Source organism: Dendrobates tinctorius, unplaced genomic scaffold (genome assembly GCF_039654945.1).
Source record: "Dendrobates tinctorius isolate UK_male_01 unplaced genomic scaffold, ASM3965494v1 ptg000093l, whole genome shotgun sequence".
Taxonomy (NCBI): Eukaryota; Metazoa; Chordata; class Amphibia; order Anura; family Dendrobatidae; genus Dendrobates; species Dendrobates tinctorius.
This window is the reverse complement of record NW_027361761.1, coordinates 22,549,620-22,568,334: the sequence shown is the minus strand read 5'-3', so window position 1 is coordinate 22,568,334 and position 18,715 is coordinate 22,549,620. Positions and strand designations below refer to the sequence as shown.

Here is an 18,715-nt window from a genome sequence, read left to right as displayed (position 1 = left end):
TAATAGGTAACATTTATGCCTTCATAGGATAATTTGATTTTTTTTTAATAAAAATAATTTAATATTTTGTAGCAAATCAGTTGCAGGAAACTGTCTTTTCTCTCCATCTCTCTCGCCTCATATGATGGGCACAGAACGGCGGCACTTCAGTTTGGGATTTTCACTCCAGGACTTTATACCTGCAAGAAACAACATAAAAGCACAAGTAAATAATAACGCAGCGTATAACAAACAGTGCTGCAGCAAAAGGCGTCTAGGGAAATTGGACCGGAATAAACAGCCACAAATCAGCCGAGATTCCCCTTGTGTGCCTTGTCTGAACACGGCCTTATTTTCCTGGATCCGTTATCGAAGAAGAGAACATTTTTTTTTTTTTAAATTACTGCTCCTGTTATAATTAAAAAATAAATTAACGCAACATAAGAAAAAAACATTTTAGAGTCTCTGTAAATAAAAAAAAATTAGTCATAATTGTTTCTGATGAAACATAGACCCGACCTTCAAGACGGGAGTGACGTCACTACACCATCTTTGATGCGTTCAACCGCTCAGAATCAGTGGCAGTATTTTATCACTCTTGCCACCGGCCGGGGCAGCGTTTGATCCCTTCCCTCAGCACTACCTTCTCCAACTCTGTGCGACTTATTTGAACTCCTACCCTGTCCCTGTTGAAAGGATAGACATCAGCATTGACAGGTACCTCTATCACCATGGCCGTGCAGTATATGTCCATACCACTATTCCCTCATAGATCGCGCCTCTCCTCATCTGCAGCGTGTGACTGTCTTTCGCCGTGTCTAACGGCCAGTGCCCGAGGGCTGACACACGCTCACCGGCACCACCTGCATCTCAAATAGCGCGCACTAGTCAAACGGCACTGCCGACTGCAGGACGGGATCGGCACTCACCCAGTTTGCCGCCTGGCGATCGCATACTACATTCAACGCAACCTGTCACTGTCAACTATCCACCAACAACGATTCCGGTAAAATCTTATTATTCTAGCAAGACGTTTTCTGTCACTAGATGGTGCGTACAACGACCACTATCATCCACCCAAGGTGACCCTTATTTCTTGAACACCTACTAGCTTAAGGTGATACCTTCTTCTTTTACACTCCTTTAGCCTATTGCTTTTTAGGCTATGTGCCCACGGATGCAGAATATTTTTTGAAGGAAATCCGCATTTTTTTTTCCGCGTTTTTTCCCGGAGCATCCTAATACAATGAACATAATGGCAAATCCACAGATTTTCCGCAAGCTCGATCTTTTATCACGGACACAAAAATGGCCCTCACTGCCGTACAACCCCACGGCCCACCATGGAATTTTTACTGGCCGTTTTTGCGGCCCCACAGAAAAGCATTGGGGCCGCAAAATCGGCCCGCAAAACTACGGTAAGTGTAAAACCAGCCTGACAGTGCGGACTGTCATCACCACCACGCACCCATCTCTACGACTGAGGCACGGCACTCATCCCGGATGGTGACCACGCACTACCTCCCTTCAAGTTGATGCATGCGACTTCTATAACCGTGACCGCTATTCAGTGGTTTTAATTAGTAATTTTTTGAAGGTAAAAATCCTTATGTTTAATTAAAATTCAATTGATGTATATCTAAAACAATAAATGCACATCTCCACCGCATTTATCGGACTAAGGCGGTATCGTAAGTACGCTGTCTCTGCGGCACATTGCATCCACAGTTCTAGTAATTTTAAGAGTGGCGCTGTTTTATTGGTTTTGAAGCGCCGTTTTGGGTTCTTTATTTCACATATAATTGTTTCTGACATTTTCTATTTTCAGAATATTTTATTTAATCACTGAAATCGTTAAGAAAAAAAATAATTAAAAAAAAAGCCTAAAACTTTGAAATCACCGTATTTTTTCCTACCTGGAGAATAATATTACCGGGTCATAGTTACAGCACAATGATAGTAGTTAAAAATCAATAAATAAAACAATGGCATAATTGAATATTTTTCATAATTTCACCATATTTGGATTTTTTTCCATTAATTTTACTACGCAATGAAGTAATTCAAAACTAGAATTTGCCCTGCAAAAAAAAAAAAAAAGCCCAGTTATGTACGTTTATAAAGCCCTCCTCCTCCTTCCATCAAAATTTTTATCCTCTTAGTGTATTGCAATCATATTACATATCGCCGTGTACTTACAATTTTGCCCTTTTACCCTTCTCTTTAAACACGTGATGCCATAAACCTAATGGAAAAAAAAACAAAAAACTGACCAGCTGATTCCTTCTAAGCTCGATGTAGAAACAGGAGGTCAATCTTCTCTGTATGAGTCATCATTAGCACTACAATTCTACATCATGGCAAAGTCCTGGGGAGGGAGCAGCTGGGTGAAGAGAGGAAGAGGGAGATGACTCATGTAGGGACAAGTTACTTCCTGTTTGTGCATAGAGCAGAGAAAAGCGAAGAATTAGCTGGGTAGAAAGGCAAAATGGGCAATTGTAAGTACACAGTGCCGTATAATATGATGACTGCAATATATTAAGAGGATAACAACGCTGATGAGAGGAGGAGGAGGGCTTAACAAAAAAAAAAAATTATAGCCCTATCAAAAAAGAGGAAAAAATAAACGAATTTAAAAAAAACAAAAAAAAAAAAAATGGAAAAAACAAAAAAAGGAAAACTCAACAGGACTAACTCAGTAAAATCAAGCTTTTAGGACCACGTAAAATGTTATTCTTACTTCAATGTGTATTCGATTTGTGCAATAAAGTGTTTGTTTGTTTTTTTTAAATACTCTGAGCCTCCCAGGGCCCCTATGTCCCAGAAACCCCCCCTGCTTTAGCCCGGCTGTCCAGCTATCCATCCCTGTAAAGCGAGAAGATGGTCAGCTGAAAGGTAGTGACCGCAGGAAGACAGAAGGCGGATTGGCCTGGTGAACGCAAGTCGGTCGACCTTTTTTCTTTGCAGGATGACTTACCCCATGACGAGAATCAAAAGGAGCTCACTCCCACAATTCTCCTGATCTGCTCGTAAGTCAGCCAGAATACCAGCGACCAGGGGGCCTGCAGCACGCAGAGAGAGAAGACAGCCTTACATCTACGGCCGATCTCATATTTGTACTGTACACTATAGTAACTTTTTTTTTTTTTTTTTACACTATTGGCGTTACCCGTTTAATTCAAGTCACTCAAGTTGCGGTTCAGCCATATAATATATACTGAATGATTTAAACATACGGTAAATACATATATTTTTATTGTACAGTAAATATATACCGTATTTTTATTATACAGTGTATATATAAATATACACAGTATGTATATTTTCTCAAACACTATATATTTGTTATTTTACAGTATATACATTATACTATATATTTTTTATTACATTTTTATGTATACATACAGGTCTGGAGATTGGGCTGCCCATGACAGGGATTTGATGTGGTGGTCCTTCATCCACACATTGATTGACCTAGCTGTGTGGCATGGCGCATTGTCCTGCTGGAAAAACCAGTCCTCAGAGTTGGGGAACATTGCCTGAGCAGAAAGAATCAACTGTTTTTTCAGGATAACCTTGTATGTGGCTTGATTCTTACGTCCTTCGTGAAGATTAACCTGCCCAATTCCAGCCTTGCTGAAGCATCCTCAGATCATCACCGATCCTCCACCAAATTTCACAATGGGTGCAAGACACTGTGACTTGTACGCCTCTCCAGGTCTCCGTTTAACCATTAGACGACCAGGTGTTGGGCAAAGCTGAAAATTAGACTCATCAGAGAAGATTACCTTACTCCAGTCCTCTATGGTCCAATCCTTATAGTCTTTGGCAAACTTCAGCCTGGCTCTCCTTTGCTTCTCATTGATGAAAGCGTTTTTTCTAGCTTTACATGACTTGAGCCCTGCCTCTAGGAGCCTGGTATGAACTGTTCTTGCCGTGCATTTCACCCCAGCTACCATTTGCCATTCCTTTCATAGGTCACTTGATGTCATCCTGTGGTTGCTGAGTGACATTCGAATAAGATGACGGTCATCCCGGTCAGTGGAGAGTCGTTTTCGCCCTCTGCCGTTCTGTAGCTTAGTTGTCCCCAATGTCTGCCGCATGATCTTGTTGTAATGAACCGCTGTCTTAGAAATTTTGAGGATGGAGGCAACATGACGCTCACTGTATCCCTCTGCTAGTAAAGCCAGAATTGAGCCCTTCTTTTCCTCACTCAGGATTTTTCTTTTCAATTCCTTTAACATGGTTAAAATATATTTTTTCATTCCTATTACTTTTGGGATATTACTAGCACTTGTTTTGCCATCCACCTTGTCCTATTGCAAGAGGATTGTGAACACCACAGCAGGGTTTTTTTTATTATTTCCTTCTTTACATAAAATTTGGTTCAGGTGATCACCTAATCAGAAGCACATTAAGTAGAATGAGGTGTACTCTGGTTGGAATTCAGCTGACACTGGAATGGAATGGCTGTCAGACATGGAGAGAAGCTGATTTTTATAAAACTTTGCAGTGTGCAGTGGTCTCTTAATTTTTGCCAGAGCTGTATATTATACTTTTATTATACAGTATATATTTATTATAAAGCATATATTATATATTTTTTTATACAAAGAAAAATCTTGAAAATTAAGTGATTAAAATGCCAAACATTCATTATGAAGACATTACCATTCTCATCCATGTGGGAATAAAACCCTTATAAAGGGACAGGAAGCCTTCTCCACGCACAGCTTGAATAAAGCAATCTGTAGAAGACTTGTACAATATCCCCCTGTAAAATAGAGAGAGACCACACTCAGTCGGACGGCGCCCGCACCCTACAAGACTGGACAAAGCTTAGAAAAAAATGTATCATTTCACATCAAATTTTTTTTTTAAAAATTGTTTGGTCTAATGACTAGGACCGGTGCACAATACTTGCCAATCATGTACGTGTCCCAGCAGGTAGGTGCAGACGGGAGGTCAGCTATGGATCTGTGTACCAGAAAACCCAAACCCTGAACCCCATAAAGATATACCGTATAATAAGGTGGAGTCAAAACAAAACGATGTACGCTCCAGACCGTTACTCTAGAGTACTGCAGACAGTGTAATAAAGCCCTTCTCAAACCAACGGGAATATTACACCCAGCTAATCCACCCTAGACCACCAGGAATATGAGACCTGATATCCATGGTGGTCTCCAGATGATTTAGGGGTTTCATTTTAATATCCCTCCATACCAATGGTAAGTTAGAAGTGAAGACTTAATACCCCCGGTGATCTAGAATGGGTTTAGAAGTTGGAATCTAATATCTCTCTTGGTCTAGTGGGGGTTAAAAATTGGAAAAAAAAATTCTCATTCACCCTACTCCAGCTGGGACATCATATTCTAACCTCTAACCAACCGTACACCACCAGGGATATTCGATCTTAACCTCCATCCCATCCTAGATTAAGAGGAATATCAGGTCGTGCCCACTAGCCCACCCATGATATTTCGTATTAAAAGGGGTTGTCCAGTTAAATCAAGTTATGACCTGTTACGGATAGACAAACTCTTTTTGATTTGTGGAGGATATGACCGGTGGAAATGAGCCCACCAGGAATATTAGGTGTGAAGCTCTAGCCCACCAGGAATATTAGGTGTGAAGCTCTAACCAACCCTAGACCACCAGGGATGTTGGATCTTGAAGGGGGTTTTCTATTTTCAACAAAAAAGCCTCTAATTAGGATTAGCAGGTAAAGGAACTCACCGGCCACGCTTGTCCCTCGGCTGGTTCATTATCCTGGTCTTTATGACATCAGCGGGGGTCCCTAAAGTAGCAGCTACCAGTCCTGAACATATGCTGTGCAAAAGATGAGCACGGACGTCAGACATTAGGCCGATATAGTAGCGAATCATACAGATTAAGAAATACTCACAAGTAAATATTTTTAAAATACAATTTTCAATTTGTATAAAAAAAAAAAAAAGTGAGGCCAATTAGCCAAAAAGTGCGATCAGAAGCAGAGATGAGAATAAATGCACAGGACTCTGAGCCAGTAGCCACATCAGTATTCCGTAGTCGCTCGACGGAAGCTCTGCGGACCACCTCCTACCTGCTGTCATCAGGGGCTGCTCTTTTGATTAACAGGCATAATATGATGTCATGTGTGCATTACGCTGCAATGATGTACAGGAGGAGGAGGTGAGCTGTGACATCACCTATTGTGAATGGTGGATCCTGTGTTATCTACTGTATATAGAGGTGTTATCAGTCATTGTACAGGAGGAGGAGGAGGTGAGCTGTGACATCACCTATTGTGAATGGTGGATCCTGTGTTATCTACTGTATATAAAGGTGTTATCAGTCATTGTACATGAGGGGGAGGAGGTGAGCTGTGAAAACACCTATTGTGAATGGTGGATCCTGTGTTATCTACTGTATATAGAGGTGTTATCAGTCATTGTACAGGAGGAGGAGGTGAGCTGTGACATAGCCTATCGTGAATGGTGGATCCTGTGTTATCTATTACATACAGCTGTGTAATTTTCATAGTGATCCTGTCCGTGACAACAATCAGACTGCCGAAAAGTCACCTGTACACAGCAGAGAGGGTTGAGTCAAGCACATAGGTAGTGGCCAGTGTGAAAATTACAAGATTAGATTTTTTTCTTTTCCTCTCTCAACATAGAAAGTAATTTGAAACAAAAGTTGAGAAAAAAAAAATGATGAAAACATTGTCAACTTTTTAAAAAAAATAAAAAATAATACACATAACATGTGAAATTGATGTAAATAATAGTTTGGTTTCTGATCACACATTGCCTGTAAATTACAATTAGAACCTACTTGTATGTCCAAAAATGAGGAAAGCGCTTAAACATTTCTACACATTGGATTTGACTGTTCTCTTGCTCAGCTCCAAAGTGGGAGTCCCAAAAAGAACCAAGAAACACTCCCAGCATATCCTGGGCAGCCTCATCTTACCTGCTCAAATGCCCCATGTAAAATAAATAATACCAAACAACCATTTACCTCGTGGGCCGGCGCCCCGCCTGCAATACGAGCGCTGTAATATTTATGCGACATGACCACTACAGCCAATCAGCGGATACTGATGGACTGACACCTTCAATATCCCGTAAACGGGGACAACTGCTCTGCTGGGTTACTGAAAGGCTGCAGACGATCAGCGGCCACCGATTGGTGGTGCCAGCGCTCGCGTTCCCCACCTGTAACGTGACTTCACGGCGCCGCTGATTTTTGGCTGCTGCCGATATCATTAGGGACCCCCGGCTGTACATAAATCCGGGACATTACCTAGAAATACTGTGACAGAAGCTGTTGTCCTGCAGGTTCGTGTTCCGAAGCAAAAAGTGTTTCACGGAATCATAAGTGGTCAGATCTGAGGAAAGGAGAAAGTGGAATTATAAGGAACTCTGGGCTTCCTGCTAAGGAGACGACAGTAGCCCTGAATGAGGAGCACCGGACATGTATGGCCGCCTACAGCCTTCTCCAGAGATGGCAGTCAATAGTTGGCTTACATGGCAAAACGTGGGCTAGAGGACCACCGTTCATCTTATAGGCGGAGACCATTACGTATCAGACATATATTCATGTCTTGGTGTAAGAGGATCATAAAATAACCCTTTAAAATTACCAATAAGGTACAGACTGGGAATGGACTGAGTGCCAGCGACCTTGCCTTACTACCTGGCTATCCGAACTCATCTACACCATGGTCATGTGCGGGTAGGTGGGGTACTCAGCTGTCAGACCCCTACCGATATAACATGCACCACCTATCTAATGGAAAGTTAATAATGGCCCCCATCTAGGAAGTCTCATACAGTATAATCATTTACCTCCCATATTTACCAGCGCAGCTCTCTGAACATTTGGCACCCAGCCTGCCCACAGACCACGGACTCCTCCTTTGGACAAGATAGTCAGAAACGCATGATAAACGCCCCGGACCCTGGAATGGATAAGAAAATGGTCAGATTAATCTAGCAATGCCACAATACTGATAAATATGCCATTTAGATATATTCTTGTATATAGGAGGAGTATTATAGTAGTTATATTCTTGTATATAGGAGGAGTATTATAGTAGTTATATTCTTGTACATAGGGGCAGTATTATAGTAGTTATATTCTTGTACATAGGAGCAGTATTATAGTAGTTATATTCTTGTACATAGGGGCAGTATTATAGTAGTAATATTCTTGTACATAGGAGCAGTATTATCGTAGTTATATTCTTGTACATAGGGGCAGTATTATAGTAGTTATATTCTTGTACATAGGGGCAGTATTATAGTAGTTATATTCTTGTACATAGGGGCAGTATTATAGTGGTTATATTCTTGTACATAGGGGCAGTATTATAGTGGTTATATTCTTGTACATAGGGGCAGTATTATAGTAGTTATATTCTTGTACATAGGGGCAGTATTATAGTAGTTATATTCTTGTACACAGGGGGCAGTATTATAGTAGTTATATTCTTGTACATAGGGGCAGTATTATAGTAGTTATATTCTTGTACATAGGGGCAGTATTATAGTAGTTATATTCTTGTACATAGGGAGCAGTATTATAGTAGTTATATTCTTGTACACAGGGGGCAGTATTATAGTAGTTATATTCTTGTACATAGGGGCAGTATTATAGTAGTTATATTCTTGTACATAGGAGCAGTATTATAGTAGTTATATTCTTGTACATAGGGGCAGTATTATAGTAGTTATATTCTTGTACATAGGAGCAGTATTATAGTAGTTATATTCTTGTACATAGGAGCAGTATTATAGTAGTTATATTCTTGTACATAGGGGCAGTATTATAGTAGTTATATTCTTGTACATAGGGGCAGTATTATAGTAGTTATATTCTTGTACATAGGGGGCAGTATTATAGCAGTTATATTCTTGTACATAGGGGGCAGTATTATAGAAGTTATATTCTTGTACATCATTGGGGCAGTATTATAGTAGTTATATTCTTGTATATAGGGGCAGTATTATAGTAGTTATATTCTTGTACATAGGAGGCAGTATTATAGTAGTTATGTACATAGGAGCAGTATTATAATAGTTACATTCTTGTACATAGGGGCAGTATTATAGTAGTTATATTCTTGTACACAGGGGGCAGTATTATAGTAGTTATATTCTTGTACATAGGGGCAGTATTATAGTAGTTATATTCTTGTACATAGGGGCAGTATTATAGTAGTTATATTCTTGTACATAGGGAGCAGTATTATAGTAGTTATATTCTTGTACACAGGGGGCAGTATTATAGTAGTTATATTCTTGTACATAGGGGCAGTATTATAGTGGTTATATTCTTGTACATAGGGGCAGTATTATAGTAGTTATATTCTTGTACATAGGAGGCAGTATTATAGTGGTTATATTCTTGTACATAGGGGCAGTATTATAGTAGTTATATTCTTGTACATAGGGGACAGTATTATAGTAGTTATATTCTTGTACATAGGGGCAGTATTATAGCATTCCATAGAGGAAGATGCTGGACCATCATTTTTGTCTAGGCCATTTTCAGCCGTTATTTTTTTCTCTTTTTTTTTTTATTTTATTTTTCAGTTGAATCAATAATCAAAACCAATGTCTGATTTTCATTAGTTGATCATCAGTACATTTTTAGTATATTTCAGTGACCATTGAGGGTTTTCGTTACTTTACTAGAAGGGTGCCAACAATTTTTAACTATGTGTATAGCCAAAAGTTCTGCTCTGTACAAGCGAGCAGGATCGCTGCGGTACTATTTACCACAATGTATGGAGCCACTTCCGTTGAGCTGCGGCACCATCAACCAGCTGGTTGACCAGGAGTCGAACCCCAACCACTCTGATTCTGATGACACGTCATCAATGGTAAGGTCCTGGGAAACTCGCTCTCATACCAGTGACTGTCGTCACTCACCTGGGTGGTTTTCCTTCGAGCCTCCTCTTTCCTTCCATCTGCATCTGGACCTTTACCAGGTCTGTTGGACTAGCAAAAAACTGTCCAATCGCTCCAGCGGTCATCCCCCCTATCACAGCCTTCCTAAAAAATGGAAACCATTCGAGGGTGTAGCATAAATATTGGCACATCTTAGGAACCAGAAACTTTAATATTGGACTGCCTAACTGCAGATGGTCTACCCTTGTGTCCATCAGGTTTGGATGTTTTTGGCATCTGATTCCTGTAATTCATCTCGCCAAGTAAAATAAGATATTGGCTTACGAGAACTCTCTTATCAGATATAAAGCAAAGTGTAAGCTCAGCCGCGGCCAAATTACTTTATCCTACTCAGCACTGATCTGCATAGAAGCTAAACCCGGTCACTGTCCCTAAAAGTCCTCCCGACAGGCGAGCAGCGTGCCAGCCGTGACCATGACCGACATGCAAGTCTGACGGCATACAGCATAAACCGTGCACAGAAGCATTCGTCTCATTCTGGCAGCAAGGACACCAAATCATCCAACACCTGTCAGAGTGTACGGATTATTGCAGAATCATGGGAAACTTGGAGTTTTAATTTCCATTTTTGCAGTTGTTTCTGCTGGAGCAATTTCCACAGAAAGGTGTTCTCTCTAAACAGGATAGGCAAGATATTAGTAATTAACAAAAGGTCCGAGTGATGGGCACCCCGCTGATCACAAGATCGGAGCAGCGAATCTGAGGCCACAGCCCCTTAGTACCAGTTATGTGAAACCTTAATACTTAAAAGCTCCTATACAGTGGCATGTAAAAATTTGGGCACCCCTAGTCAAAGTTACTGCTATTGTGAATACGGACAAAATTCTTATTATTACCAGGACCTATTCCATCCAAAAAAGTCTCTTCTACCCCGTTCTTCCCATGTTATACACTAACACAAAGTCACAAAATAAGGTGAATATCTGCCCACCTACCACAGCGGAAAGGTGTCGCTCGTCCCTTTTCCAAGTGGAGAATCACGAAGTCGCTCGTAAACTACCATGCGGACTCCCGAGTACACTGCGCGACAGGGAAGAAAGATCATTGTACCAGAGAGCAAAACATTCCAAAAAAAGGGGGTAACTACAATGAATCCAGATCCTGAGCAGATGCTGTGTGACGCGGTAACGTCATGGATAGGACCAGTAAAGAATGGCCGCCAGCACTGAGGAGTCAGGATGTGGACGTCGGCACTGGGTCATGGAACGCTTCTCCACTCGTGGGCCCTCCTGGCCTCGGGCCCCATTCCCCAATCACTATATGAATGTTTTACCAACGTGGCGATACACCGCAGGCGTCGCTCCCTGCCAAAGCTTCAGCACGCCTTCCTCCTGTACGATACCAATGGCCGTGCGCACCATGCCTCTGTAGGGCGCCGCCGCCGCCACGCCTCCTTCTCCGAACCGTTTCAGAGCCGCCTCTCCTTGTATCTGTAGTCGCGTTTTGGTGAGATCCAGAGGGAACGTCACTGAAGATAGAGATAGAAAACGGTAACAGGCAGCGACACCTCATCCGTAGGGCACAGCAGACATGTCATGCCAAAAAAGAAGACACGTCTCCAGAATTGGCGCCCTCGAGTCCAGCTCAGCACCAAATTGCCTAAAGGGCAAACCAGGTTCATCCTCCGCACCTCCTTCAATCCGTGCATTCAGGCCACTTTGCGTCGTTTTGATGTGGCTGAAGGCCCCCCCACACCCGCTGTCCCTACTGGTGAGAATTGCGCATGCGCTGGGATTCAACTGACGCCGCTCGGCACATGCGCTCAGGACAGATATTTCCACTGCGCTTACAGAGGGCTACGCAAAACACGCGTGCGCCGACCGGCAGCTGAATGGTGACGGCACAGGATAGACTGTCATTGCCCGCCGCATGCGCTTTCCGCCCTGCCTTGTGGAATCAGACTAGTAGCTAATGTTTTAATCTCTGTAACCCCCCTTCCCACCATGCACTTATAGCATGCGCAGGCCGATCCGATGTACACGCACGGCGCTCACATGCCGCAGGCTCGGGATCATGTAACATCATGTCATCGTTCTGCAGCAATGGCCGGGATAACAGTCATCAAGGATCGTTTGGAGGAGTTTTCATCATATATATATATATAGCAATAATTTATATACCGGAGGAAAAAATAAATAAATAAAAATACAAAAAAATGAAAATTTGAAGAAAAAAAATTCTGTAACTCGAACAGAAGTTTAAATACAAGTCACAAAAAAAAAAATTGGTATACTGTTTATGAAATTATATACAAGATAAAAATTAAAAAGAATATAATAAAAATTATAGAATTATTTTTTTACATTTTTATACCTTGTATATAATTATTAATATACAATTTACTAAAGAATAATAAAAAAAGGTATTTTATACGATTACCAATTTTTTTATTTATTTTTTTAATAACTTAAATATACATTTTATATACAAGCTACAAAAAAACTAAGAAGTGTCTATTTACTATTTTTTTGTCATTTTTTAGTAACTTGTATATAAATATTTAAATACGCGTTACAAAAATTAAAGAATAAAAGATAATTCTATTTTCATTTTCCTTTATGTCCTCATTTTTGCAATTTGTATATAAGCTTTGTGCACAAGTTACTGAAGAACAATACAAAAACAGGAACATATATATATATATATATATATATATATATATATGATATATGTGACATTACACAAGTACTATAGTGGGACCACAAGTCCCAGCAATCCCTTTGAGGCGTAATAACCAAGGACACGCTGGGAGCTGTAGTCCCAGTTGTGCCCTCCATGTTGTATACCTAGCTCGGCCACACTGGCGGCACAGGCGGACAGGACGAACTTGCTGAGCTGGGGCCATGTGTCCGGCAGAGCCCGCTCCTCCGGTGCCATCCCCGGGCACAGCCTGTTGTCAGCTGACACCACTAAACTCCTCCCCCTACCATTGGGGCTGTGACGTCACGCCGCCCGCAGAGGCAGCCGGGAAGTGTAGTTTTGAAAGACTCCAATTGTACAGATAGGAGCTGGAGCTGTCAATCGATAAACCACGCCCCAGCGCCGAGCCCCCACTTGTGATTGGCTAACTTTCCAGGAACGCAGACGTTGATTGGTTGCGTCTCTCTCCTGGCACTCCGCGGCGGACACGCCTTCTTCTCGGCTCCCTGTGATCCTGGTACCAATGCCGGGCAGGTGCCAGTGAGCTGCAGGATGCTGGAGGCGATCGGTGGGCTGCCCGCACTGCTCGGCCTGTTCTTGGCCCTTCTGGCCGGACTTTTGGCTAGGAGTTACCTCTCCCGAAGCAGACAGAGCCTCCCTGCACCTCCCTGTATCAGGGGCTGGATACCGTGGCTGGGGGCAGCGCTGGAGATGGGCAAATGCCCCCTGGAATTTATAGAGCAAGCAAGACAGAAGGTAAAAAAGCATTTTCCACTCTGTGCATTAGTCTACAACCCCCCTGCCTGTTGTGGAACTACAACTCCCAGTATGCTCCCAATAACCTGATGCTGTGTGGGCATGCTGGGGGTTGTAGTTTTCCTATGGCTGAGGTCACCCAATGCATTTCTGTTCAGCGCAATCATTTACATCCCTGGCCTGACTGCTGTGGAACTACAACTCTCAGCAGGCTCCCAATAACCTGATGCTCTCTGGGCATGCTGGGGGTTGTAGTTTTCTTGTGTCCAGTGCAATCATTTATATCCCCTTCTTGGTCTGGAACTACAACTCTCAGCATGCCCCCACTACCTGGAGCTGTCTGGGTCTGCTGGGGGTTGTAGTTTTACAGCAGATGCATGGCTGATACCATGGTGCAGTACAGGCTGTTTCTCCTTCCAGCCTAGTCTTGGTTTTCAGGTTCCTCACTTTGGTCACAGCTTTATATCCTGCACCTTGCAGAACTTAAGCTCCACCCACTTGTCTTTTTTTTTTTTTTAAATAACATTTTTTTTTCCATTGAACCATACAGTGTGTCGTTCCTCTGTTAAACCTCCTGGAAATTTATGAATCATTTGACCAGCGGGTGTTACTAGTCGGAGGAGCGTTCCTACATGGTCAGCGGTGATTGGACAGTATGGGAGAAACCCTCACCTGGTAATGCCCAGTTCATTAATTTCCAGTAGGAATAACAGAGGAACAACACAATTTTAACGCCTGGGTGACGTGTGTCCTTAGTGTATGACGTCCCCAGGAACCTTGCCCAGTTCATACAGCCCGGGTGCCGGCTGCGTTATACAGGCGGCACCGAAGAGTAACTGCAGTCAGAAAGGTCAGGAGTCGCTTTTTCCTGGGTGTTATTTGTTGCCATTTTAGGGTCATTTTCCAATATTTTTTTTTCCGCAAGTGTTTTTTTTGTGTATTTTTATGTTGTCTCTGACACTAAAATGTATTAAGCAATGAATGAAATGATTACAAAAGGTATCTTTTCAGTTTTGCCATTGACTTGTAAAGTACAGCGCGTCTTCCTATCAGAGAATACCAGATGAACGGTCGGGCCTCTCGTGTCATCCGCTTGGCGTCTTTGGAAAACTGAAGCTGCAAAAAAAAAAACCTGAACATGTGAACAGGGAGCTGTTTTTAAATACAAATGAATAAGATTTTTTGAGCTTTTTTTTTTTTAAAGCAGTTTTACCCAAGTTATTCAGAGGGGACCCGCTTGAAAAAAAAAAACTTCTGGAAAAGAAGCAGTGTGAACATACCCTTAAGCTATGTGCACATGTATGCAGAAAATTTCTGCATAAAAACCGGACTCCTTCCCAGAAAACGCGATTTTTACGCAATTTTTTTCCGCGCGTCCCCAGACACATAGAAAATAGCTAGAAATGCAGAATTTTCTGCGAAATTAATGAGCATGCTGCGGTTTTTTTTTTACCGCGAAGCGTTTTTTTCAGGGAAAAAAAACGCATCAATATGCACAAAAAGTGCAAAATTCATTAAAATGAATGGAAAGCTTCTTTTAAGCATTTTTTTGAGAGGATTTTTTGGTAAATCCGCGGGAAAAACGCGAAAAAAAACCGCTGTGTGTGAACACAGTCTGAAAATAACATATGTGGTATGGCAGCGTGCGGATGTGTCCAAATTAATAAAATATCCCGAAAGTTGTCTGGACCCTAAAATGACACAAGTCCCCCTCCCCTACAGGTCTCGCTGCAAAAATGACGTCCTGACACCGTTCTCTTAGGCTGTGTGCACACGCTGCGGAATCTGCTGCGGATTGATCCACGCGGATTTTCAAAATCTGCGGATTGCCCTGCGGTTTTACCATCTCCACAATGGAGGAGATGGCAAACCGCTGCGGAATCCACAGAAAGAACTGACATGTCAATTTTTTCTGCGGTTTAGAAAGTTGAAACTACGGTAAATTCCGCAGCGTCTGCACTGCAGTTTCCATTTCCCATAGGGAATAATTGTACTGTACACCGATCCGCAGGGCCAAATCCGCTGCGGAACCGCAGCAGAATCCGCAGCGTGTGCACACACCCTTACTCAGAAAATAACAAAGTTATGGCTCTCGGAATATGACAACTTTAAGGCAATTTTTTCTTTAGGTTTTTTTCTTACTTATTTAGATTTTTTTTCTAAATAATATTAATAGTTAAATGATAAAATGTATTTATCATAACCGCACTATCCAATAGAATTTAGCTGACAAGTAATTTTTACTGCAAAGTGAACATCATAAAAAAAAATGGAAAACAATGGCAGCTTTTTTTGTTTGCGCTCCACCACTGTGGAATTTTTTTTTGCCATTTTTCTGTACATTCTATTGTAAAAAAGATCTCATATGGTTATGTAGATAGATAGAGAATAGATAGATAACAGATGATAGATAGATATAGACAATAGATAGATGATAAATAGATAGATAATAGGTAGATCGATAGATAATAGATAGATAATAGATGATAAATATAATAGATATATAGATTATAGAGATATGATAGATAGATAGATAGATAGTGTTACAGAACCACTCAGCACCCAGAATATGTTGTGCAGTTATATGTATATATAATAGGTTCCGTGTGAGATGCATGTCCCTAATGTATCAGCAGTGTCCGCCCTCCCCCCACCTTTGTAATTCCCACAGTAAACATACGCAGGCTCCGGCCACCTGCTGCTTTTGTAATGCATGTCTGGCCTGACGCTTGTCTATTGGCCGGCCCTCTGTATCTGTTTGATATATTCTGTGTCCTGTGAGTAAAGTGTTGTCAGACTGGAAATACATGGAGAAGCAGTGATCTTTTATATGCGCCCATGTAACCAAGGAATTCCAGCCAGCGTCATTCATTCAGACTCCAGCCAACGCAGAGCGGACCTCTGAAAACACGGGGTCTTCCAAGTTGGGTACCTCTTTCAGTACCACCCCGTGTTTTTGGAGGTCCGCTCTGCGTTGGCTGGAGTCTGAATGAATGACGCTGGCTGGAATTCCTCTGAGTGCATGGGTGCATATAAAAGATCACTGCTTCTCCATGTATTTCCAGTCTGACAACACTTTACTCACAGGACACAGAATATATCACACAGATACAGAGGGCCGGCCAATAGACAAGCGTCAGGCCAGACATGCATTACAAAAGCCGCAGGTGGCCGGAGCCTGCGTATGTTTACTGTGGGAATTACAAAGGTGGGGGGAGGGCGGACACGGCTGATACATTAGGGACATGCATCTCACATGGAACCTATTATATATACATATAACTGCACAACATATTCTGGGTGCTGAGTGGTTCTGTAACAGATAGATAGATAGATAAATACAATGAAAAGATGAAAAAGCAGCACAAACAAATTAAGAAAAAAGTGGGTGCGCACTTTCAGGCATATACCAAACCTTCAAACTATCCATCAAAAATTGAAAGCAGCACGGAAAATTCAGTATGATGATGTTTATTCAGCCCATCAGGCTATGTGCCCATACAGAGCGACGTTTCGGTCCAGGAAGGGTGTGGACCTTTCTCAAGCTTTTCCAAGACCTGCTGCTTTCAATTTTTGATGGATGGATAGATAGATAGATGATAGACAATAGATATACATAGATCGATATTATAGATATATAATTGATAGATTATAGAGAGATGATAGATAATAGATGATAGAGCAAAAGTGGACAGCACAGTATCAGGTTAGCGGGTGCTCAGGCCTCCTCAGCAGATAAAAGGAAGGCCGCACTCCATAGATTTTCTAGTGTAATAAGTGGGTTTATTCCGCCCCACATGGCAGGCGACGTTTCGGCTCACACTGAGCCTTTCTCCAGCAGTGACGTCAGCACTCCGGTGAGTATATATAGGGATCATTTAACAATCATTAATCAAAAACCGTTCCAATATAAAGTGCAATAGAGGACAGCATGTACATGATTCTATCCATAATGGGATAACAGTACATTTCATTAATCCTTAAAGGGAATCTGTCACCCCATTTTTGAGATATCATATAATGATATCATTCAATTGTGTGTCACATAAGGATTCTCTTAGTACTTTTGCTTCCCCGACCCCGCACCTTTCATGCATAAATACCTTGTTTATATCGGTTTAGATGTATGTAAACTGCCACTGTCCGGTCCGCTGGGCGGGGCTTATTCACTTGCCCCCCCCCCCTCCCTGTCTTGCTCTACACAAGAACAAATGCATAGAGCAAGACGGAGGGGGGGAGCAGTTGAATAAGCCCCGCCCATCGGACCGGACAGCGGCAGTTTACATACATCTGAACTGATATGAAAAAGGTATTTATGCATGAAAGGTGCGGGGTCAGGGGGAAGCAAAAGAACTAAGAGAATCCTTATGTGACACACAATTGAATGATATCATTATATGAGATCTCAAAAAAGGGGTGACAGATTCCCTTTAAAAAGTGCTGGTGCATACAGTGACCGGTACATCCCGTATATACATAGCAATCTAATGTATGTTCATCATTGTTGATCTCATAATTGATACAGCTGTGCACATAGTTATTAGATTAACCGTTCTACCGCAAACTGGACGCTTCAGCGCCATGTTTAGTATGGCATCTGATACAGAGACCATCCTGCGCAGCGCACATCGCAGGCCCATTACATGCCCCTTTCTTACATCCGTACAGCTTATCTCCTATGTGTATCACCATTAGGACGTATTAGCGTCACATTAAGTGTGGTATACTGACCATACAGTGATGTGCCTGCGTAGATCCTTCTTCTTTAAACAGCCACAGATATATTGATGTATAATCTCTCTTTATTTCCACTCATCTTTCTTTCTTCTACATTAGTACCCATATAGAGGGGGTATAGTCCAAGCAGGGATATTGGTATTTAAACTCACCCTGGTAGGCCGGACGGTCCCCTACCTGGGTCACCTCCAGCTACAAATGTAGACCCATTGGTTTAAGGGTACTTAATTCATAGATCCATGTAGGTTACCTCCATTTGAGAAGGCGCTCTCTATCGCCCCCTCTTCTTTATGGCAGAATCATGTCTGTTATTCTGAACCTTAGTTGTTTCTATGTTTGAACTCAACAAATTGTATGTTTGAACTCAATTGACAAATCCCCGGGTCCGGATGGGATACACCGCCGAGTACTGCAGGAATTAAGTACAGTGATAGATAGACCATTATTTTTAATCTTTAAAGACTCCATAATAACAGGGTCTGTAGCACAGGACTGGCGTATGGCAAATGTGGGGCCACTATTCAAAAAGGGGACAAAAACTGAACTTGCAAATTATAGGCCGGTAAGTTTAACCTAAACTGTGGGTAAAATCCTGGAGGGTTTTCTAAGAGATACTATACTGGAGTATCTGGAGAAGAATA

General features: G+C 41.9%; 2 protein-coding genes across 9 annotated transcripts in view; one reads left to right on the top strand and one right to left on the bottom strand.

Annotated features, from left to right (window-relative positions):
* On the bottom strand, positions 1–12,911 carry SLC25A27 (solute carrier family 25 member 27). 4 transcript variants are annotated; one of them, XM_073586555.1, is made up of 10 exons: positions 12,728–12,911; positions 11,215–11,409; positions 10,877–10,961; positions 9,903–10,025; positions 7,815–7,927; positions 7,270–7,354; positions 5,719–5,811; positions 4,651–4,753; positions 2,957–3,041; positions 1–179 (listed from the first exon to the last, which is right to left on the bottom strand). In XM_073586555.1, exons 1-9 carry the CDS (start codon positions 12,816–12,818, stop codon positions 2,970–2,972), a joined length of 960 nt encoding a protein of 319 aa, XP_073442656.1. In that variant the 5' UTR covers positions 12,819–12,911; the 3' UTR covers positions 1–179; positions 2,957–2,969. The 4 variants fall into 4 exon arrangements, with proteins under 4 accessions (XP_073442656.1, XP_073442658.1, XP_073442659.1 ...); XM_073586557.1 differs by having other exon boundaries at positions 11,219–11,409; XM_073586556.1 differs by lacking the exon at positions 1–179 and adding an exon at positions 2,205–2,224.
* A 126-nt stretch (positions 12,912–13,037) lies between these two features.
* CYP39A1 (cytochrome P450 family 39 subfamily A member 1) overlaps positions 13,038–18,715 on the top strand; it is a 114,404-nt gene continuing 108,726 nt past the window's right edge. For 3 of the 5 annotated variants that reach the window (XR_012234297.1, XR_012234296.1, XM_073586551.1), the window contains exon 1: positions 13,039–13,337. Coding sequence is in view for 2 of the 5 variants with exons in the window: in XM_073586551.1 (XP_073442652.1) it covers positions 13,134–13,337 (204 nt within the window). In the remaining 3 variants the exon portion in view is untranslated. Of the gene's footprint in view, positions 13,338–18,715 lie in introns of all 5 variants that reach the window. The other 2 variants (XR_012234298.1, XM_073586554.1) reach the window with 2 other exon arrangements.

Bases quoted from the DNA above. Each gene is read 5' to 3' on its own strand.
- SLC25A27 (XM_073586555.1), bottom strand. From the start codon at position 12,818: ATGGCACCGGAGGAGCGGGCTCTGCCGGACACATGGCCCCAGCTCAGC. The intron at 5,812-7,269 runs GTAATGTCCCGG...TCTTTTGCACAG, and splicing joins TTCTGTCACAGTATTTCTAG to CATATGTTCAGGACTGGTAG. The intron at 3,042-4,650 runs GTAATGTCTTCA...TGCGTGCTGCAG, and splicing joins TTCCCACATGGATGAGAATG to GCCCCCTGGTCGCTGGTATT.